General features: G+C 39.4%; 1 protein-coding gene across 1 annotated transcript; it reads right to left on the reverse strand.

Moving 5' to 3' along the window:
• Positions 1-3324: 3324 nt before the first annotated feature.
• LOC131949973 (uncharacterized) lies at positions 3325-21739 on the reverse strand. Its single transcript, XM_059311946.1, has 7 exons — positions 21279-21739; positions 9344-9531; positions 8604-8779; positions 8263-8381; positions 7165-7503; positions 5656-5756; positions 3325-5204 (listed from the first exon to the last, which is right to left on the reverse strand). The coding sequence occupies exons 2-7, from the start codon at positions 9519-9521 to the stop codon at positions 3325-3327; spliced, it is 2793 nt and encodes a 930-aa protein (XP_059167929.1). The 5' UTR covers positions 9522-9531; positions 21279-21739.
• Between the last annotated feature and the right edge of the window lie 2855 nt (positions 21740-24594).

Below are 24594 nucleotides of genomic sequence, written 5' to 3' on the forward strand. Positions count from 1 at the left end.
ATGGTTATCTCTATTTGCATTATCTCCAAACTTTACTGACTATAGTGTCTCAGTGTGATCATTATCTTAATTATATAATTACCAGGATCAGTGGCGTCACTAGGTCGGTCCTCACCCCGTGTGGTCCGCACCCCACCCTTTGTGGCGCTACAGACCAGGAGTCAATCTAGCGGGTATAACTTATTTCCGAGTGTTTTGAGTGTACACATTTTTCCAATGACTGGGTGTGGTGGGGGAGTTAGTGCAACAAGGTGGTTCGAACCAAAGATACGTGGGGCGGAGGAAGTAGAGCTCATCTGTTTCAGTGACCTTGGCATACAGTGCGGCGGGGCAGATGAAGTAGACTTCATCCGCTACAATGACCTCGGCATACAAAGGGATTGTGTGGGGCGGGCAGATGAAGTAGATTTCATCTGCTACAATGACCTCGGCATACAAGAGAATAGTGTACTCAGCACTATACCAAGCCGCCTATGCTTCTCTAACCTGAGTCAGGTACCCATCAGAGCTGGGTGGACTCAGGGACTCAGGGACGTCCTATAGACTCGAGCCCTAGATCCGTACCCAAGACTTTCAGGTCAGCAGTCGTAAGTGCTATCCTCAGACCATGCGGCCCCTAAGATGGCTAACTACTAACACGAAACTCACAAGCTCTGTATTACGGCTCATTGTCTTTACCACATGTATAAGCAGATTACAAAGACGTTTTGCAACTTTTGGGGAATTATTAATTAATTTATAATTAACTCCGTTGACAGTAACTTCAGAAAAATTACATGACATGCATGTATGTATATTCGAGTTCTTTATTAATCGCCGCTACTTATAAGTACATTTTTTTGTTTTAGCAGTTATAAAAGAAACGAATTGATTAATCAAGTATGGCAGGGTATGTTTTTCTCAAGGATATATATTTCTATAAATATAGATATATTTTTAGCACCGGAAATATCCTACGGGTGGTGTCATTGGAAGTTAACTATCAACTTATTACTAGGCTTAAGTTAGCGAGTGGCCTGTCGACTTTAGACTACCCTTATATTTTATTTTTCAATGACTTCCCTTCATCACTACAGTGAGTACGTGTTTTTCCAGAAGGTTCATCTAGTTTAATCAAGATAGCACTTTGTCCTCAGCAAGCCATGAGGAAGTAATAAATAGTTATCGTTCGTAAATCATGGAATCCTTACACTACTAATCCTAGCTCTAACACTGGTATTTACGGGACATGATGTTTTTACTTCATCCCATCCTTTAACCGTTTCACTAACCTTAGCACCATAACAGGGAATTATGGGAACATTTTTGTTCGTCACAACATCATTGTCACTAGTCACTAATCCTAGCACCACCACAGGGAACTATGGAAACCTAATTACACTGTACTTGTCCCACCGAAGACTACGCCATGTTGAAGCGTTATTTATTACGTTGGCTTATGCTTCAGACTGTTTATAACTTTTCTTTGTTCCCAGTCCCTCGTAGTGTCACTTTCGTATATAGCTCAGTGTCTAGTCTATGAACAACCTACATTCAAAGTTCCACTCGTATATAGCTCAATTTCTAGTCTATGAACAACCTACATTCAAAGTTCCACAAAAAATGTATGAAGACATAACCAATTCAACAAAATATAATCTTTATTGTCATAAAAACTATTACAATATATACACGAACAACGCAGTAAAGCATAGAAAAAAGAAATACAAAATATGTTTGTGATTTCGAAACATTTGAACACTGCACTGACAATGAATTGAAAGTTATGAAGTTTGTTTTTAAATTAACAAATTAACAAATGAGGTGGACGATACCCCTAGAGACCTTCACAAATTTCCTTTTTGTTGCAGTTTCAAAGTGCTGAAAAATTAGCAAAATGTATATTTTTTAAGAACTGGGATACTCTAGAGTGTCAGTGATACCAAGCAAATCAACACGATATGTTTACAATTTGAATTGAGCAGTGATATAATTAAGGGATATTAGAATATGTGAAACATGATGTAGTGAATTGTTTATACTTGAGAAATTAATCCCAAGTTTTACGACAGGTGTAACTGGATCCTGTATGTCATGTATCAAACTTTAGGGACACCCGACCTATTTCTTTGACATGTCTGACCGATATTATTTATTGATTTTGTCTGTTGTTTGAATCTAAATCATGTCTGACGTTGAGACAAATGGTCAACAAATATTTATGACTTAAAGTTCAGTATGTCTAGACTTAATTAATGTACTTATCTAGACTGGGAAGATTAGCGTTTGATTCTGCTTAAAGTTTCTTGACAGACTTGCTTAGAAAATCATCTGATATTAGTAGGGATTGGACGGTGGGGTTGGGGGGTTGAGTTGGGGGGGGGGGGGGGGGCTAATGATAGCCAGGTTTAAAGGGGGAACAAAACAGATTATTAAAACTAATAAGCTCATACATTTCTAAAGCTGCCTTGGTGTAACAATAACTCCGTTGATTACATCTTGTAACGATTTTATTCATGGCATCAAATTAATAACATATTTACAAATTTTTACAAGGTGACTATAAAATGGCGACTGCCGTGATAACTTCTGTTTAGGGTATACCGGCTCAATATCAGATGCGTTCACCAATCTGAGTTATCAGTCAATTTGGTTACATGTAAAAATGCATTAATTATTGGCTAATGCTTTAACCTCCGTCCGAATAAGCAAGCCATTTTGTGATATTTAATTGCTAATGTTAAAGTCTCGAGCTGATTATTTATGCCAATGAGAAAAAACAATGGCATATTTTGATATAATCTTCCATTTATTTAAATATGTTGATAATATTTTGGGTTTAGTATCTTTGAATACTACAATTATATGTGTTTTGGCATCACAACATATGTATAAGTATGTGATGTGGGGTATATGTAAAGTGGTTGTCCGGTTAGTCCAGCTAGTTTTCAAATGGTGGTGGTCTAGAAGTAGAACGCCCGACTGGTGTACTGGTAGTTAAAGGGTCGGTTCCAGGAAGTAAAGACCTGATGGGAATACACTGGTCATAATGGCAGGCGTGAGAATAGTCTGTATCTACACAGTGGGCGGTAAAGGTGTGAGAATTGTCCGGGTCTACACACTTTAAGAATAGTCCGTATCTACACACTGGGCGGTAAAGGTGTGAGAATTGTCCGTATCTACACACCGTAAGAATTGTTCGTGTCTACATATAGGCGGTAAAAGTCGGAGAATAGTCCGTGTCTACACTGGGCGGTAGAGGTATGAGAATTGTCCGGGTCTACACACCATTGTGGCACAAGAGCTTCGCTCGAATGGGATACGTCCTTATAAGGGAATCATCTTTCAAGGAACGCAGGGAGATTTTAACTGTTTCCGGTTGTTAGGGGGTGTGACGTTGTTCATGTTTCTCTTGAACGTATCGGAGCGCTCGAAAACGCCGGTTTTGTTGAAGAAGACGGCGTCGGTCATCGGTAAGTTGACCACCGGCCCGTTGTCCACCACAGCGATCAGCGTGCACTGGGAGACACTACGCTCGTTGACAGTGCAGCTGTCGACGATGTTCCTCGTCCAATTCGCCGATTTGTTCCGCATCTCCACCATGGAGAAATCGATGGAAGTTTTGCTCAACTCGTTCACGTTTAACCGGCCGTCCTTGCTGGTTGACTCGAAGCTTTCGTAGTCGCTGTTAAGCGTGCTGAGGTCGTTGACAATCATGGCGTCGCCGCCGTGGTCGCTGGTTTCGAACCCGCCGCTGGAGTGTTGTTTGGAACAGCTGTCGTCGTCAACGGACATGTCCGTGAAGGGGCTGGTCGAGTAGGAAGAGTCGTCGATGTTTTTGGCGTACGTCTGCTCACCCAGGCTGTAGTCTGGGAATTTGACTTCCGTTTCAGTGGCTCTATTGGCGTTGGCGGTATAGCTTGAGATCATAGACGAGGGCATACTCGAGGGCATGCTTGCTGGCATTGTGGTTTCTGTTCCCGTTCTGGAAGACGCGGAATAAAACGAAGTACCGGAAGCAGGATATGACGTCACATCCGGAGTTGAGTTCAAGGACGGATGTTTTTTTTCTGCCGGAAGTGGGCTTTGAACTCGGATTTGGTGTTGCATGCTGGGCGCGTCTGAATGTCGGCTGTCATAGGAGAGCCAAAAACTGCTGCCCTCAGTGCTGTAGCCACTGTTCACGATCTCTCGTTTGGGAATGTCGGTCCTACTCGCGCTCGCCTCGCTTTGGAGAGGGGTCACGCTATTCCCGTCATCTGGAGAGAGTTCTATGAAAGTTTCCTCGTCCGAATCCGAACAGAAAGGCTCAATACTTTTCAGCCATTTATAACACTGGACGATTTTTTCATCCGTCAATTGTTCCTCAGTGTCCGTTCTGTACGCTATTCCGGAATTTGAAAGTTCCTGTTTTGATTTTAAGGAATTTGTTTCTTCACGGATGTTTAAGTTGCTTCTCGTTAATTCAGGTTGTTGGTTCCTGAAGGGTCTGCTTGATAAATGTGGTGGTGGTGGTTGTGATGCTGGTGGCTGTGGTGATGATGTTGCGGTATACGATGGTTTGGAGGAGGTGTTAGTAGATCTGGGTAACACTCGTGGTTTAGAAGATACCGAGTACTTTCCTAGGCGTTCGGGCACCGGCGGAGGCGCCTGGTTGTTGTAGTTCTGAGTCTCCGTAGTCGCAGAACAGGCGCCGTCGTTTTGTGAGTTGGTGTACAACATCCCAACAGTGTGCCGCGGTGGAATTTCAGGCTTCTCTCTGACACCGGAAGTCGTTGAAAGAGAAGACGAAGACGCGTTCATGTCCGTTTGTTGATGTCGTAGTTTTTTCTTGTACGCTGCGGAGATTTCCGTCTGGCAAAAACTATTGTACCCTGGGGGATAATCGAACCCATCGCAATAGAGATCGTCTGAAGAGTTGTCGTCCGTTGCCGGTTGGAATTCGTACTTCATCTGCGTCTGTTCGCGTGTGTCGTCCTCGTCGGAGTTGGTGTCGTCGAAAGATAAAGACCCCATGTTGACGTCAAAACGCTGGATGCTGTACGGTGTGACGTCATGCTCGTCGGAACAGCTGGAGGGCTGCGAAAAAGCAGGATGTCTTTTATAGGTGGGTGGCTCGTCGACTTCCGGTCTCTGGCACATGCAGGGTTGTCTTCTCCTGGGGATGGGAGGGGCGGGGTAGTTTGGTGGCTCATCCTCCAGTACTGCGTCTGCTATTTCCACGGCTGAAAAGACATCAAAGATATCAACGTGTACTGCGTTATCACAAATATCAAATTGTTCAGCTTTATCAACAATATCAACATGCACTGCGTTATCAACAACATCAACATAAACAGCGTTATCAACAATATCAGCATGCACTGCGTTATCAACAATATCAACATGAACAGCTTTATCAACAATATCAACATAAACAGCGTTATCAACAATATCAACATAAACAGCGTTATCAACAATATCAACATGAACAGCGTTATCAACAATATCAACATGTACAGCGTTATCAACAATTTCTAAATGTACAACCTTATCAACAATATCAACAATTGAAAATGTACAGCATTATCAATAATTTAAAAGCTGAACAGTTTATTCCAAAGTCTTTATTAATTAAAATGGTAATTGGTTTAAGGCAACTATCAGCTGACATAATTAATGAGCAGCGGAGCTTACCTCTGCATCTCCACATGTGGAGAGAACCACGGTGTAATTCAAACCACAAACCACATTCCTCGGTAATCTGGACGTCAATTCGGTCAATGCAACGCGAGTTTCTGTAAAGAGAGTTATCGAGTGATGGTTTAACTAAAACACAATTTGGTAGTTTTATTGAACTAAGACATAATTTGGTAGTTTTATTGAACTAAAACACAATTTGATGGTTTTATTGAAGTAAAACAAAATTTGATAGTTTTATTTAACTAAAACAATTTGATCGTCTTATTCGACTAAAACATCATTTGATAGTTTTATTTAACTAAGACAACTTTGATAGTTTAATTAACAAACACAACATTTGATTTTTTTTTTTTTACAAACTAAGACACCGTTTGATGGTTAAATGAACAGCCCCATAGCTCTTTGGTTTAATTAACTTATACACAATGTGATAGACTTAAGACCAAATCTTACTGTTACATGGGATATATGTAAAATAATGAGATGATACTAATTAACTTTGGTAAACTAACGAAGTGTAATGGTGTATTTAGATGTAATGTAGCGTAGTATGAGGGATTGGCTTCTTGTTTGTGTTTGGTTTGTGAGGATTCCTAAGCTTTTTATTTCAAGTCTTTTACTGTCGATTTTTCTCGTAGACTTGTTTTACTTGGAAAGATTTTAATAAGTCCTTTGTCATCCTGATACTTATCTTACTAAAATTTTGTTTTAGTGAAGTATTGCACCCCTTCCTATTTTATAAGTTACCCACTTATACAACGTAAGCGCAGATGGGTTTACGTTGAAATGTAGGCTACTATTTCCATGAAATAATGACGTATTTTAAAACTTTTTTCACGAAAAATGCGAATGAATACTTTAGAAACACTTTTTAGAATCTAAGTTTTTGATGCGCTTAAACAAAAGTCCAGATTTACATAATACATAACTACAATATTTTATTTAGTCATGTTAGAACTTTTGCAAATAGAGCAATTGTAATTTTTTTTTGCAGGGGGGTTATACGTTATTCATTTTCTCACTTATGAAAAGATTCACATTTTAGTTCAGATTTTGTAAATTTGGTTTAGGGGTCATCCATAAATGACGTCACGCTTTTTTAAACGATTTTTACCTCCCCCCTCAAAAACCAGACCCTCACCACTAAAATAACGTCACATCTCAGTCGACAACCCCTCTCAAAATTGCAGTTGAATTTTTTTTTTAAAACATCGATATTTTTCCAAAATCTTGTCTGAACTCTGTCTATATAGAGTATTTTAATCAATTCCTATTACAATTTATTAAAACAGTTTTCTAAAACCCGAAATAACGTCTAAAATTAGTTTTCTAACATGGCTTTTTTTTAAATGCAAAAGTGTGACCGCGCACAATCTGAACCCCCCCCCCCTCAACACACACCGTCACAACATTACGGACCCCCCCCCTCCTCACTACAAGTGTGACGTCATTTATGGATGACCCCTTAGTGTTTGTAAAGAAGTGAGAGGGAAAAGTGAATACCTTTCTACAACTATCCCATTGGCCTCGACCTTGAGCATCAAACACTGCTCACTGTTGGGGTTGAGCATGATACGTCGGCCACAGAAAACAGGACAGTCCTCCGTACCCACACAGTACCGGTCGTCCGCGCCGTTGATGTAGATATTCTCTGGTCGCTTGGCAACGCAGACCCTGACGTAGCTTCCGGTGGAGGTGGGTCTTGGTGGGCCGCGGGCTACGACCTTGTAGAGGTGGTTGGGCGTGAGGTGGCTTTTGTCGGGGGTGCACAAAGAGGTGGGGTTGTAGTGCTTCAACACGGCGCTGGACATCCGGAGGGCGTTGGTGACGATGATGTGTTGGCTGTGGGTGGAGAGGAAACGTGTTGAGGGGCGTGGCTAAGGTGGTAAATGGGCGGGGTAAGAAAGATAGTCGGGCGTGGCTGTATTGTTCGATGGGCGGGGCTAAGAAATATAGTGGGGCGTGGCTGTATTGTTCGATGGGCGGGGCTAAGAAATATTGTGGGGCGTGGCTGTATTGTTAGATGGGCGGGGTAAGAAAGATAATGGGGTGTGGCTATGGTGTTAGATGTGAGGGGCTAAGAATAATAATGAGGTGTGGCTATGGTGTTAGATGGGCGGGGTTAAAAAGATAATGGTGTGTGGCTGTGGTGTTTGATGTGAGGGACTAAAAAGATAGTGGGGTGATGCTACAGTGTTAGATGGGGCTAAGAGAGATGGTGGGGCGTGGCTGTGGTGTTAGATGGGCGGGGCTAAGAAAGATAATGGCACGTGGCTGTGGTGTTAGATGGGCGGGGCTAAGAAAGATAATGGGGAGTGGCTATGTGGTCTAATGAGCGGAGCTTAATCAAATGTTTGGGAGAAGCAATATTTTCTGCGTGGATTTGAACTTAATGAGATCGTGGGGTGAGGCAACGTGGACGAGAAGGACGAGGGGATGTTAAATAGAACTTTGAGAATCACAAGATATTGTAAATGACTTGAGAAGCCTCGGCTAGGTATAAGACAGGAATGGGTAGGAGCAGGCCATAAAAAAATGAGACGAAAGTTATAAAAACAACAGGATAATCCACACAACACGACCTGACGCTGAGCTGCTTACCTGTGACGATCTGCATCAAATTTACAGGATCTGCCGGATGGATTATAGTCGAAAATGGACACTGTGAGATTTCCGTATTCAATGTCGAAAGCCAGAATAGAACCATAAAGTTTCTCAGGCTGAAAAATGGCACATTATATATATATATATATATATATATATATATATATATATATATATATATATATATATATATATATATATATATGTATGTATGTATGTATATATACAGAGACAGAGGTAAATAGAGATGTATGTAAGCGTGTCTCAGTGACTGTCTTCCTGTGATATCATCTGAGACTCCATGTGTCTCAGGTCCCATATGTCTGCAAGTGTCTCACCTCATTTGACCACTCGGAGCTTAGAATTATCTCCTGAGCTCTGGATGGCCGTCTAACGTTGTACCGGACGGCCTGACACGTCCTGACCCTAATACAGCCTCTGGACATGGGTTGTTTAGACTCCAGCCAACTGAGTGCCGCCTCTTTGGTGGGGAACGCTCCGATCTTGATGATACCTGCAGGGGCGGGGAGGGAGAGCAACATTCTATTAAGGTTGGCGGATAATAGGGCTGGTAAGTAGGTCACCAACCAGTTCTATGTCTCATGCAGGTTTTATTGAGCCGTGGAACTGGTTGGTGACCTACTTACCAGGCGGTACCAAAGGTGATTAAATGGAATGGGAGAGCAATGTTCAAAAGAAAATATTTTTTTAAGTTAAAATAATTTGTTTTTTAGTATTTAGTTTAGTACTAATTCGTTGAAAATGGTTTACATATTTTAAATTTCCAAGTAGGGATATTTGTACAAAATAAAATCATTTTAAAACATGTGATGCCTCTATTTTAATTAAACTACATGGGATTGCGTGATTTTAATAATATTACTTTATGGTTTTAGTTATGTTTAGAAAAAAAGCTTGGTGAAAAAAAGGATAACGTCTTTCTCGCTGGTTTATTTAAAAACTTGTATATTGTATTGATACGTGTGAGGATATTCAATGCACGAAACCGAATCAGCAACAATAATGTGTATATGTCTACTATTTTCTGTTCTCTTTGCACTCGTAAAGGGCTCGTTACCTTTGTAGTGAAACTCTAAGCTGAAGCTCTGCCCCGGGACGAGACAGTCGTCAAGGATAAACTGCCCGTGGGCCCTGCGATACTCCCCGGTGACGCCGCCATCTTGCAGGAGTTTGATGTTCCTGCCGTGGTAGCTGGAAAAAGGGACTCGCTTCTTCTGGCATGTCGCTAAAGGCATGGTTCGAATCCTGATAGGAAGAAACATGAGGTTTATTGCTAAATCACATTTATAAAATAACAACAAAGAAAGTAAAGTAACATTTAAAGACATGTATGATATGCTAAAGTAAAGCACCATTTAGAGCGCTAAAGTAAAACACCGTTTAGAAACATTCATAGTTTGCTAAAGTAAAACACCATTTAGAGACACGGATAATGAGCTATAGTAAAACACCTTTTAGAGACATTCATATTGTGCTAGAGAATTCAGAGTTTAACCTTAAATTTATGTTGGTATTTGCGATCATACCTGGGTCAACAATGGACAAAATATTTGGGATGTGGATTCAGTGAAATTTAAGATATTGTGCATTAAATGGTAGAATCTATGTTTTAAAAATATGTAGATGAAGATTTTGAAGAATGAAATGTTTTAGTAATATTTGGTGAACCACTTTAAGGCCAGGGTTAGTTTTTTTATTCTCTTTAGTATAACCTTAACTATCAGCAAAACGGAATGGACCGTAACATAAAGTCGATCAAAGCACTCGAATTGATACACAATTGAGACACAATTTTAACAGTTAAAAATAAAAAAACGTAGGGAAAAATAAGAAAGAACAAAAAACGGAATGCCAAAACTATCTTAAGCACCAGGGGCGTGGGTCGAGATGCGTATGGGAGGGGGGGGGGGGAGTGGACCGCACCGGGTGACACCCAACCTAACGAAGCCACTGCTAAGCATCCATCTCACTTTTCTTTAGAAGCCCCGCCGGGGCTGCCGGCGGTCCATAGACCGACTCACAATCGTGAGAAAAGTTACTTTCATTTTTACTAAATTCGGAAATACCCCGTCTATTTTTAGCTTTTCTAGGTAAACCACTTCCCCGCGTAAAGCGGTGGAACATCACGTTACTAGAAAAAAAAAGTGGGGTGGGAAAGGGGGCGGGGGGAGGTGAAGAAGAGGACACGTTCAACCGGAACTGCCAAATTCTTGACGGATGAGTCATCAGGTTGTTTGATCAAATGAAGGCCGTCTTGTTGACGGCTGCGGCTTCGCAAGGACCCTCCGTTTTTTTTTCCTTTTATCAAAACCGTAAAATGTGGTTGGGTGACATGCTGCGCAAGGTTCAAATGCAAAAGTTCACGGTCAAGGCCACAACAGTGCGGTCACACTTGCCTGCGTCTGCAAAGTTATCCCAATGTTAAACGAGTTAGTCATTCCACATTCTCCAACAGATGTGTGCTGATATTTTATGTTAGCAGGACCACGGCCCTACTATAGTTGTGATTCCAATGCTGTCCTAAACATAACCCTAACATTAACCTCCGCCTTAACTATAACCCTGATCTTCCCTTACTCTAACCGTAACCCTACGCCTATCTTCGAAATCATAATCGTAATCCTTATTGTAATCGTACTCGTAATCGCAATTGTAATCGTAATCATAATTGCCCACCGTATACTAACCCTAAACCCTAATAATAAGCGTATCAACTTTAACGACCGAAACATATTAACGATATGCCGTTATGACAAATCCGACTAAGATAAAAAATATGATGAAAATAATTTGTAATGCTACAAGCATATGTAATCAAGTCTCCACAACTAATTAGCGAGTTTAAAATAACGATTGTAATGTGTGTATGGTTTCGATTACCCGAGTTGTTGCCTATAATGATAGCAATCTGATCGGTTTAGCTTTCGATGGTGGTATAAATAGATGAAGTGCCTGGCTTAAAATAGGTTTAAGAAAATTATTAGATTGATAGTGGATTAGAAAGACTGGTAGGGTAGTTAGCACTAGGTAACATTTTGTTACTATGTTAGGGAACATTTGGTTGATATGTTAGGCAAAACTTGGTTAAAATGTTAGGGAACTGTGTTTTATATGTAAGGGAACATTTAATTAATATTTAGGGAACATTAGGTTAATTTGTAAGGGAACATTTGGTTAATACTAGACCAGAGTACGACTAGAGATCACGTATGTGACCACTAGACCAGAGTACGACTAGAGATCACGTATGTGACCACTAGACCAGAGTACGACTAGAGATCACGTATGTGACCATTAGACCAGAGTACGACTAGAGATCACGTATGTGACCACTAGACCAGAGTACGACTAGAGATCACGTATGTGACCACTAGACCAGAGTACGACTAGAGATCACGTATGTGACCACTAGACCAGAGTACGACTAGAGATCACGTATGTGACCACTAGACCAGAGTACGACGAGAGATCACGTATGTGACCACTAGACCAGAGTGCGACTAGAGATCACGTATGTGACCACTAGACCAGAGTACGACTAGAGATCACGTACCAGATTAACCAAACCCGTGTAACCAGACTGTAATGTCGATACTCTAAATTCAACATGTGATCGGATGGTCAGTCAACTGTCCCTAGAATAAATAGTGACCACTTAGAGTTAACATCAAAGCCATGGCGCAACGTTAGCTGTTAGTAGTACATTATATGAAGAGTAATTCGTAGAAATACAAACTTATACGTTAAGTCGCAGAAAGTTGAAGTGTTTTGAGTAAACTGGTTTGTTTTTAAAAACAGACAAAAACAGAACTGTATGATTAAAAGCAACATAAGCGAAGTACGACACGAAAAAAGGGAATTTATAAAATGTACAAGGTTTTTACGGTGGATTCTGTGTATTTTCTTTTACAATATATTTAAATCTATATTTATATATTTAAATATTTTCCTGCTGGGCTAACTGATCCTGTTTCGCCGAATTAAGAAAGATCGACGCAGCGTAACGAGACACGACATGAAGAGTGCAAGTGGAAGTTGGTAGATAAAGTCATGACCTGGCCAATGTCGACCGGAAACTCGTTTTGATTGGTTGAAATTGCTCCCAGACGGAAGCTGAGCACTCTAGATTGATACTGAAAGTGAAGCTTTAGGTTGTGATGAAAAAAAAACATAATTTATATAAGCCCGATTTTACTTCATCTTACTGACAGAAACAGTGTTGCTTTTAGATACTTTTCTCCGGGGTAGAGAAGCATTTGAAACTTTCGAGGTTGAGAGAGGGGGGGGGGGGGCGGATCTAAATTGCGAATTCGCTTTGATGATATCTCTAAGGGGTGTGGAAAATAGTTGGAGTATATATTGTGTATAAAATTTTTATTTAGTTCGGGGATAGGAGGGAAGATGGAATTTTTTTTTCTCCAAAATATTCCATTGCATAATTTTAAAATATTTAACCTTATCTTCTCCTTTGTTCCTAATTTTTAGTGTTGTAAAGGATCCCCTCTAACACAATTAAGTATACGTGTCAACTGGTTATGCGCCATGGAGGCCATAGACTCCGATTTCATTCTGCTTTTTTTTTTTTTTTTTTGGATTTGCTTCCATAGCATCATTGTTCTTACATGGCCTAATGAGATTGAGATAACTCCAATAGGTCATTTAAGGGAGGTAACTGATTCAAATAAGGCATGGAAGATCGCTCGACCTAGATATCACAATTTGACATTTCAACAATATTTATGGTCCCTGTGTGAAGTTTTCAAAACAGTAGAAATTGTTAAAGGTAAACAAACAATAAAGTCACACGGTGAAAGGAATTTCCGGGATGGGACCTTATTTTAGCTGTGAGAAAAAGATAAGTTATAAAACGCTGAAGGGCAGATATTGTCAAAACTATCAACAGGAATTTGACATGAAAAACGTGGGGTTGAAAAAAGGATTCCTCGGTTGTTGTTGTCTATTAACTTGTGGGAAAATTTGAGCAATGTTTTGATGTTTACAGCGTTGTTAGTCACTAATGCGTAGGGCAAAATCTGATGTAGTTATTTCCAAGAAGGTAGACACAATGGCACAGTTGAAGACACAATGGCACAGTTGTAGACATAATGTAATAATTGTAGACACAATGTCACAGTTGTAGACACAATGTCACAGTTGTAAACACAATGGCACAGTTGTAGACACAATGGCACAGTTGTAGACACAATGGCACAGTTGTAGACACAATGGCACAGTTGTAGACTCAATGTCACAGTTGTAGACACAATGTCACAGTTGTAGACACAATGGCACAGTTGTAGACACAATGTCACAATTGTTGACACTTTCCCACAGCCGGTAAGTCAGTTTCAAAGCTGTTGATACAATTTCGCAGCTCTACAGCTGTGGACACACTGTAACGGTTTTACAGCTATAGACGCAATGCCACAGTCGTAGAGGCGATTCCATAGCTGTAGGCACTCTTTCACAGCTCTAGACACACCTATAGAGCTGTAGATACACTTACACAGCCATAGACACATTTACACAACTGTAGATACACTTACACAAATGTAGATACACTTACACAAATGTGGACACACTTACACAAATGTAGACACTCTTACACAACTGTAGACAAATTTACACAACTTTAGATAGATTTACACAACTACTTTAAACACCCGGAGCCATAGACACATTTACACAACTGTAGACACATTTACACACTTGTAGACAACCCTATACAACTGTAGACAAACAAATCTAGACACATTTACACAACTTTAGATAGCTTTACACAACAACTTTAGACTCTCACAGCCACATTTACACAACTGTAGACAAACATAGCTACAGACACACAAACCTGTACAAACACACAGCTATGGACTCACACTGCTGTAGACACAGTTCAACAGCTATAAAAACAATTTACATTTACAAAGCTGTTGTCAGTTCTACTTAGTTACTTGCTCTCTTTCCAAAAGATAACAACCGCATCAAGCAAGGAGCTGTATAGCACCTCATCTAACAGGAGCTGTATAGCACCTCATCTAACACGAGCTGTATATCACCTCATCTAGCAGGAGCTGTATAGCACCTCATCTAGCAGGAGCTGTATAGCACCTCATCTAGCAGGAGCTGTATAGCACCTCATCTACCAGGAGCTGTATAGCACCTCATCTACCAGGAGCTGTATAGCACCTCATCTACCAGGAGCTGTATAGCACCTCATCTAACAGGAGCTGTATAGCACCTCATCTAACAGGAGCTGTATAGCACCTCAACTAGCAGGAGCTGTATAGCACGTCATCTACCAGGAGCTGTATAGCACCTCATCTAGCAGGAGCTGTATAGCACCTTATCTAGCGAGAGCTGTATAGCACATCATCTAGCAGGAGCTGTATAGCACTTCATCTAGCGAGAGCTGTATAGCACCTCATCTAACAGGAGCTGTAAAGCACCTCATCTAACAGGAGCTGTATAGCACCTCATCTAACAGGAGCTGTATAGCACCTCATCTAGCGAGAGCTGTATAGCACCTCATCTAGCAGGAGCTGTATAGCACCTCATCTAGCAGGAGCTGTATAGCACCTCATCTAGCAGGAGCTGTATAACACCTCATTTAGCAGGAGCTGTATAGCACCTCATCTAGCAGGAGCTGTATAGCACATCAACTAGCAGGAGCTGTATAGCACCTCATCTAGCAGGAGCTGTATAGCACCTCATCTAGAGGGAGCTGTATAGCACCTCATCTAGCAGGAGCTGTATAGCACGCCATCTAACAGGAGCTGTATAGCACCTCATCTAACAGGAGCTGTATAGCACCTCATCTAACAGGAGCTGTATAGCACCTCATCTAGCAGGAGCTGTATAGCACCTCCTCTAACAGGAGCTATATAGCACCTCATCTAGCAGGAGCTGTATAGCACCTCATCTAGCAGGAGCTGTATAGTACCTCATCTACCAGGAGCTGTATAGCACCTCATCTAGCGAGAAATTTAACCAACGTTTATTTTTATGTGTCGTTTTCTTTAAGGGCAGGGTTTCAAAAATAATATGATATGGAGTGGGGAGGGGATGGGAATGTATTAGAGAAATCAGGGTCAACGACCTGTGCTAATGTGAGATAAGGAGAGTAACGTCATAGCGTGAATGACAGATAAAAATAGTGTAAGAACATTTTACGTGGGACTTTTTGTGTGTAGTTTCAGGATTTTCCTTATCAGGATAAGATCTAGACGATATCGCGTACAGCTTTCTGGTGTAGGGTTAGCGCGGTGCGTTGTATAAGGAATCAATACAAGTAGGGACATTACCTTCATTCAGGTATAACTAGATTACTAGTGAAGTATGGATTTTTTGCTAGTCCGTCTTTCAGCATAAAGGATCCGCCGTTATAGATCAATATTAAACCTAATCAAAGTTTTTTTTTTTTTAAATGATTTTTTTTTTGGTGAAAGATCAACATTTCATTTAATCAAAGTTTTTTTTTTAAATTGACTCTTTGTTAAAGATGTTAAAGATCAAAAAAGATTCTTTGTTAAAGATTATCAAATTACAATTGTAGCATGTGTGTGTGAGGGGGGGGGGGGGGGGTGGGGGGGAGGGGTCCAGATCGAGAAAAGAAGGGGAGGGGATAAGGGGGGTCTAGAACTTTAGGAAACCTTGAGATGAAATAACTGATTCAAAATGTCGCCTAATTACGGGACATTATCACGGAAGTGCCCCCCCCCCCTCGAACCCCCCCTATACCCCCCTCCCACAAATATCCAAGATCCAACCTCAAAGTTCATTGAGTAAATGTGCTCGAACGTCCTAGACAGCCGTACAGGTAATAGCGTAAGAAAATTGGAATTGTTGAACTTAAGGCTACATCTTATACAAACAAAAACCTTATTGTGACATTGGGTGTCTTTAATGAAAGCCATGCATGGATTCTGATAAAAGTAATCATCACCCACGCTCGTTAAGCCGATTTATCCATAGGTTTGACGGAATGAATAGTGAGAACATTGAATGAGTTTTCTATAAACAGAGTTTTAGTTAAAGAATCCTTAGGTTTTTAAGAAATTTAAGGCTAGCTGTCAGTTATTTGTAGGATTTATTTAACGTAAAAGTACATCTAAAACAAGGCTACTTACGTACTTCTACGACTAGCCTAAAATGAAATTGGAATTTATTTTTATAACAGTGCAACATTTAATTAAGGTTGTTCGTGTTGGTATTAAATTAAGTAAGTTACTTCCCCTTTAAAAGTATGTTTCAGTGTTAGAATAAAACGTATAGAAGTAATGGGTGATTGTTAGGTGACGTTTAGATTAAAGAATTGTCAGAAGTCTAATATTAAATGATGTATGGGCCTACATGTCTTTTGTGGGATGATTTATAATTGTCTAGTAGCTTTACGCTCAAAATCGTTTCAGCGGTTAACTGGACGCTTTTTTTTTTTAAATTTACTTTAAGATTTTAATTAGTTTGACGAGGATTTGGTGGTTACTGTTGTCATTACATAATTTTAATTAGCCTGATGATTTGATGGTGGTTTACTGATGTCTTTATACAATTTTAAATAGCCTGATGATTTGATGACGGTGTACTCATGTCTTTACACAATTTTAATTAGCCTCATGACTAATGATGATTTGCTGACAATTAATTAACTGTTGTCTTTACACAATTTTATTTAGTCTAATGATTTGATGGCAGTGTACTCATGTCTTTACACAATTTTAATTAGCCTCATGACTAATGATGATTTGCTGACTATTAATTAACTGTTGTCTTTACACAATTTTATTTAGTCTAATAATTTGATGACTTAACATTGTATGGACAACTCGCGATAAACATGAGGTATTTAAAACACACCATTCGATTCCAAACGATAACAAACATTCAAATGTTGCCCAAAACTTTGTACCCGTACACTGTACGGGGTTAACCAGTGCTAACTTTTCTGGACGAGTCTATATCAGGATTTGCTGTTTGATTGGACACTTCTATTTTTGGACGAGTCTATATCAGGATTTGCATTGTACTTGACACACTTCTTCCTCGACGAGGCTATATCAGGAATCGCATATTATAATTTGACACACTTATTTAGTTCTTTGAGGCTGGTAGTAAACTGTATCGAAATGTTCAAATACTTTGAGGTTGGCAGTATACTGTATCGAAATGTTCAGATACTTTGACCTTCCGGGTCGTCTATAAATAGACATCAAACTATCCAATTGAAACCGATGACGCACGTTTTTGTTTCGCCTTTTGTATGGGACAATATGGATGGTTATTACCGTCAGATTACGCTGTCCTAACATATGCATGAACGATTTGCTTATATCCCCATAGCTTATATAATGTTTTGTTAATCTGGTGATACAGGACGGGAAGGTGTGATATGTAGATAATAAACACAAATCCACTTTAGTGTTTAATCGTTAGTTTTAACATTGAATTATTTAAACAATAAAATATTATGGAGTAGAAAAAAAAAATAGGACGATGAAACAAGACTTTCAGTTTCCACTCAGTGCTTTAATTAGCGTACATTTTTTTATGAAATTAGTTTTTTAACCCAGACTTTGTGCGATAATTAACAAAGCTAGATGCTTTGATTACAAAATTACATTTCTTAATTACAAACCTGTATTCACTTATTCAAACTTAAATTATATAAATACGCTGCTACGCTTTCTAATGAAACCCCTACAATCTTTAATTACATGCCATTTTCTTTGATTACAGTATAACAATGTGTAATTAGAATACTATTGGTTCACGTATCCAAACCTTTAATTATGTAACTTCACTACTTAACTCTCTAATTAAACAAATGCATTCTTAAATTACAAACTATGCTCTTTACTTACAGTATGAAAATCTGTAATTAGAATACTTTAGTTAATTGCAGTGTTGCATTATTTTCAGTACAAAACCACACGCTTATTTGAAAAACTAACCAGCTCGTGACTAGATGTAATACTTCCTGGAAACACAAACATTTGATATACACACGGAATAATGTATCTGGTGCTTTGTTATATTTTTCATTCAGTATTTAGCCTGAGATGTTGGTTACGAACTACAGACAAATTTACCTAATCAATAACTACACCTAGTAATTATATCACAACGTACGCGTGGTATTTGCTCATGTATTCGTACACATTGTAACGAAATACATTTGCTATTAGTCGACACATTTGTACACTTTGTCACACATTGTGTACAAAGGACGCACACATTAAAAACTTCGGCCCTTAAAGTACCATCTCAGACCCGAAGGGCATAGGAGGAAGTAATTAGTTCTGTTATACCAGACCACACGAAAATAAGCTATAAATAACTCTTTACATGGCAAATAGGCCATAATGGACTTATGGCACATATATTAGGCCATTAGGAACCAATTGCACCAGAATTAGGCCATAAGGAACCAATTGCACCAGAATTAGGCCATAAGGAACTAATTGCACCATAATTAGGCCATAAGGACAGAATTAGGCCATAAGGAACCAATTGCACCAGAATTAGGCCATAAGGAACTAATTGCACCATAATTAGGCCATAAGGACAGAATTAGGCCATAAGGAACCAATTGCACCAGAATTAGGCCATAAGGAACCAATTGCACCAGAATTAGGCCATAAGGAACCAATTGCACCAGAATTAGGCCATAAGGACAGAATTAGGCCATAAGGAACCAATTGCACCAGAATTAGGCCATAAGGAACCAATTGCACCAGAATTAGGCCATAAGGACAGAATTAGGCCATAAGGAACCAATTGCACCAGAATTAGGCCATAAGGACAGAATTAGGCCATAAGGAACCAATTGCACCAGAATTAGGCCATAAGAAACCAATTACATCAGAATTAGACCATAAGAAACCAATTACATCAGAATTTGGCCATAAGGAACCAATTATTTAAGAATTAGGCCATAAGGAACCAATTGCATCAGATTTAGGCCATGTATGTATAGGATCTGAGATATCACATACACATACGATATACATGTGTTCTTAGATCATATGAATATAACCCTCACTTATTCAAACACACATATATTGTATCTGTAAGTGGTATCTCAGACCATATTCATACACACGTATATTGTACAAATTTATAAGAGAGTGTGCATATCGTTTTAGAAAATGTATTTATATATTTTATTTTCTAGCCTGTATATGTACGCATGAGCATAATATATTAGTCTTCACTGAGCTTTTGGATGGATTTTTACACAACTTAGTATAGGCTTCTAGATTATTTGTATGCACCCTATGGTAAGAACTGCTACATAACTTGTGTAAGATCCCAATCGTAGTTACATCTCATTTGTATGTTCCTTTATATATCTTTTGTATGATCCCATTATATATATATATATATATATATATATATATATATATATATATATATATATATATATATATATATACATATATATATATATCTGGTATGACCCCCTTATACATATTTTCTATAACTTCATATATATTTATATCAGCCATTGTATATTTCTCGTTGTAGTCCCTATATACATGTATAAGCCCTGACATACTTCTTGTATGAGCACTTATATATCTCTTGCAAATCTCATTATTGTATTAGCTCATATATATAAGAGCCATTACATACTTCTTGAATGAGCCTTTACATATTTTAGGAGTCCTTACAGATCTCTGTATAACCCTCTATATACTTACATGAGCTATTACATATTTCTTATATGAGTCATTCCATATCTTTTGTACAACCCTCTATATACTTAAATGAGCTATTACATACTTATATGAGCCCTAACATACATCATGAGTGAGCACTTACAAATTGTGCATACGTCTCTTACATATCTCTTGTAAGAGCAATTACATATTTCTTGTAACCCCCGTACATATCATATGTATTGACCCTCATATATAATTATATATGTCTAATAAATTTGATTTATAACTTTTATATGAGCCCACATTATGTGTTACCTAACACATAGTCCCATCCACATCATTAAGCCATTACATAACTTGTGTCTTAAATAAAGTAAGCACATATCCAACTCTAGCAACTTCAACCATAGCGATATAAATGACCAATATCAATTACTCATAAATCCGTTACATTCAGCTCTCAGTGTTAATCTCTAACCTGTTGAATTAAATCTAAATCTAGCTCTTTTAAAATATCTCTGCTATGGATATTAAATAGGGGAACAGCTATTTTAGTCAAGACATGTTTAATTGCTGAAAAATAAAGCTTTGTAAAGTGCATTTAAAATATAACTATTAATTTGGTTGGGAATTTTTTAAAATCCCATACCCATGTTTGATAATATGAAAAAAAGTACTGAAATCTTCCTACAAAAACTGTTGTCAACAGTACACTATTCACTAATATAACTTGCTATATTTATGTTAACTTTCTCGCTAACCCCAACCTTAACCCAAGTTCTATTGTAGCCAAAACCCTTAAAGTAAAAGTAAAGTTCCCTTTTCAAACCTGACGGTCTATAGGGCAAGTGAGGTAGAGTTCACTTGTTTCTGTGGTCTCGGCATATAAAGAGATAGTGTGCTCAGCACTATGCCCAGCCGCCTTTACTTTCCCTAACGTGAGTTAGGTACCCATCAGAGTTGGGTGGACTCAGGGACGGTCTACTGTCTTGAACCCGGCTTCGAACTCGAGACTTACGAGTTAGCAGTCCAGCTCACTACCACTAAACCCCCTCCGCCAAAACCGTTATCCAAACACTAATACTCTAAACAGATATTACAAAAAATTTAATAAACTTAAATATCCATATTAAAATAAATTAGGGGGAATTCGTTGTAGAAATCTAGAAGATGTTAAAAATCTTATATTCTTTACTTCGTAACAAACTCACAAACCTAATGAAATGAGCGACTTGTATTTATTGTCAGAGCCGAATATAGCACAGACATTGTATTTTGTAGACTGTCACCCAATACACATTCACATAGCTATATTAGAATCCGTGAACTTACCTATAATATGTAAATCTCCAAAGGTGAATCACTTCTCATAAAAACTGACTTTATTTTCTGTACTCCTAAGTCTTCCTCTGAGGGTAAAGTATCTACTCCATGTCACTACAAGACCTTAAATTATTTGAGCTTAGCCGGCCATACGAAAGTTGCACCAAGTTTTAAAAACAAAACCGATTTAAAAGTAGCCACACCATAAAAAGCACAATGTTGCGTAGAGTTATTTCCCATATCCGTGAGACCCAAAAAAACAGCGCTTGGAATGAAACTGCAAGACAAACTTTGAGCTGAAATCACTTCTGGTAAACAAAACAATCGTCTTGTTTGAAACACAAATACTAACAAATATACTGTTGACTAACAAAGTTAAAAAGAAATTATTAAAATTCTGTTTTGTAAGCTGTTGGTTGGCTAACCCTACACATAGCTGAAGACTATAGCGGAAAGATAACCGTAGAAGAATCGTGTCAGGGGAGATAACGACACGTTGTGTTGAAGGACACCAGACGACGCTACAGTGTGAAGATTTCGCGAAAATCTTTAGCTCCGCCCCGTGACACACGTAAGTGGTGCGAGAAGGAAGATTAAAGCATTACACGACCTGTTGCCGTGTTGCGTGATATAGTGTCGCTGTGTTTAAATGGGTGTTTGGTACGTTGTTGTCTTTCAAAGTTATCGGTACTAGTTTAAAGTTTTTCCGGAACTGTCTCATTTTAAGAAAACAATGCCGAGTATTTACCGGAGCGGATTAGTAGTTTTTCCGGCGATGATTAAAACAAACCGGCAGACGATTAGAGCCGGGGAGATTGTATCTTAGGCGTATTCATTCTTGCGTTTTCATTTAACCGGCATTAGTGTAAGTCCTAGCCGGAATTGGTTTAAGTCCTTGCCGGCATTGGTTTAATCTTAGCCGGCATTGGATTAAGTCTTAGCTGGCATTATTCGGCTTTGGTTTATGTCCTAGCCGGCAATCAGCATTGGTTTAAGCCCTAGCCGGCATTGGTCTAAGTCTTAGTCGGCATTGGTCTAAGTCTTAGTCGGCATTGGTTTAAGTCTTAGTCGGCATTGGTCTAAGTCTTAGTCGGCATTGGTCTAAGTCTTAGTCGGCATTGGTCTAAGTCTTAGTCGGCATTGGTCTAAGTCTTAGTCGGCATTGGTCTAAGTCTTAGTCGGCATTGGTTTAAGTTCTATCCGGCATTGGTTTAATCTTAACCGGCATGGGTTTAATTCATAACCGGCATTGGTTTAAGTTCTAGCCGGCATTGGTTTAAGTCCTAGCCGGCATTGGTTTAAGTCCTAGCCGGCATTGGTTTAAGTCTTAGCTGGCATTAGCCGGCATTAGCTCAAAACTTTACCGGCCTTAGCTCAAAATTTTGATTGGCTCAAAACTTGACCGACAATGGTTGAATCCTCTAGCCTGCACTGGCTGGATTCTTTACCTTGTTACAAATCATTACCGTAATATGCTCACTTCACGTACATGTACGAAAATATGATACCACCCCACCCTCAACCCACCCCAACTACCATTGTTACTCTCCATGCCAAAACAACGATAAAATGACCACAATTAACCACAATCAAACCACAATGAAACCTCCACAACTAGGTTCATGACTGATGCTAACGCAGTGTTAAATCAACCCCCCCCCCCCCCACACACACACACACACAATGCATTCTTTTAACCAGCTCGAGGCATCCTAAATTGAATTAAGCACCATGTAGCGTTGTTACAATACTGAAATTATTTGCCTCGTGATGTTTCAAAGACTGCAACTTTGCTGTATTAGTGCAGTGTAGGTCAGGGGTTCTTAACATTTTGGAGGTACCGAACCCTACAAGTTTCATATATACATTCACCGAACCCTTTGAAACCATGTTAAGAACGACTGGCCGGGGTCAACTGGTCAGCTGTTAACGTGTCAGTTAACATGTCAGTTTGCTACAAACGTAAAAATTATACCCTATTTAAAGGGGAAAATCATGAACTTTCCAATAAAAGAGATCACATTTTGTTTTTATGTCAAGTGTTCATGTGATATTTGAAGAGAGTTAAGGTCCTTAGCAAGGTGTTCCATTCACACTCTGATTTTCTGTGCTATACGGATGCACTAATAGAAAACAGTATAACATAACTACCATTATCCTCTCATAATAGTTAGAATCTATAAATCTTAAGTATTTTGGATTATGGTTTGATTGGGAAATTTAAAGATGTGAAGGTTATACAGCTTTTGTAGATGTCACTCTTTCATATAGTTTGGTAGTGGTCGAGTCGGTAAAGCTCATGGTTGCTAAACCGAAAAGTCTCGAGTTCGAACCCTCGGACAGATGAGGAGAGACAACTCCAAAATCAAACAACTGCAGCCTTTTAGTTTGTTCTTGGTTGGACAAATGCTATGGAAGCAAATCCAAAAAGAAAAGCAGGCTGAAATCGGAGTCAATGGCCTCAATGACGTATAACCATCTGTGTCTGGCTAGTGTAGGGGTTGTCTGTGTCTGGCTTCTTCTTCTTCTTCGTTCTTAATTTTTAGTGTTGGGAGGGATCGAGCCTTATCTGCCAGAGGGTTTGAACTCGAGACTCTTTTTTTTTTCGAATTTATCAACCATGAGCTTTGCTGACTCGACCATGCTTCCATCACAATTAAGGATACGTGTCAACTGGTTATGCACCTTTGAGGCCATTGACTCCGATTTCAGCCTGCTTTTCTTTTTGGATTTGCTTCCATGGCTTTTGTCCAACCAAGAACAAACTACAAGGCAGCAGATGTTTGATTTTGGAGTTCTCTCCTAGAAGAGTGGTTGTCCCCAGCTAACAAGCCTCTGCCCGAGTGTTCGAACTCGAGACTTTTCAGTTTAGCAACCATGAGCTTTACCGACTCGACCACGCCGCGTGGTTAGTAAAATGGCTGTTTGTGGTTAGTGTTGGGGTGGTCTTTGTGGTTAATATAGTATTTGTGTATGTGGTTATTGAAAGTTTGATTATGTGGTTATTGAAAGGCTATGTGGTTATTGAAAGGCTATGTGGTTATTGAAAGGCTCTGTGGTTATTGAAAGGACTGATACCTTGAAAAGATTTGTTTGGGGCTACCGACCAGACACCTAGCCAAGGCCTGGGGATACGACGGGAACCTCATTGTGGGACTGAACGAGGTACTTGACTGGCAACTTTTCGTCACGATTTGCGAACAAGTTCCCCACCACACCCCACCACAAACCACATCAAAAGGCAAGAACAAGCTGACATTTCTTTAAAGCCGTTGCGGCTCCGGCTAGTCTATTCAATTAGCTCCACTTTCGGTCACGATTCGCC

This window comes from Physella acuta, unplaced genomic scaffold (assembly GCF_028476545.2).
Source record: "Physella acuta isolate Inbredline_101_S28 unplaced genomic scaffold, ASM2847654v3 ptg000723l, whole genome shotgun sequence".
Classification (NCBI taxonomy): domain Eukaryota; kingdom Metazoa; phylum Mollusca; class Gastropoda; family Physidae; genus Physella; species Physella acuta.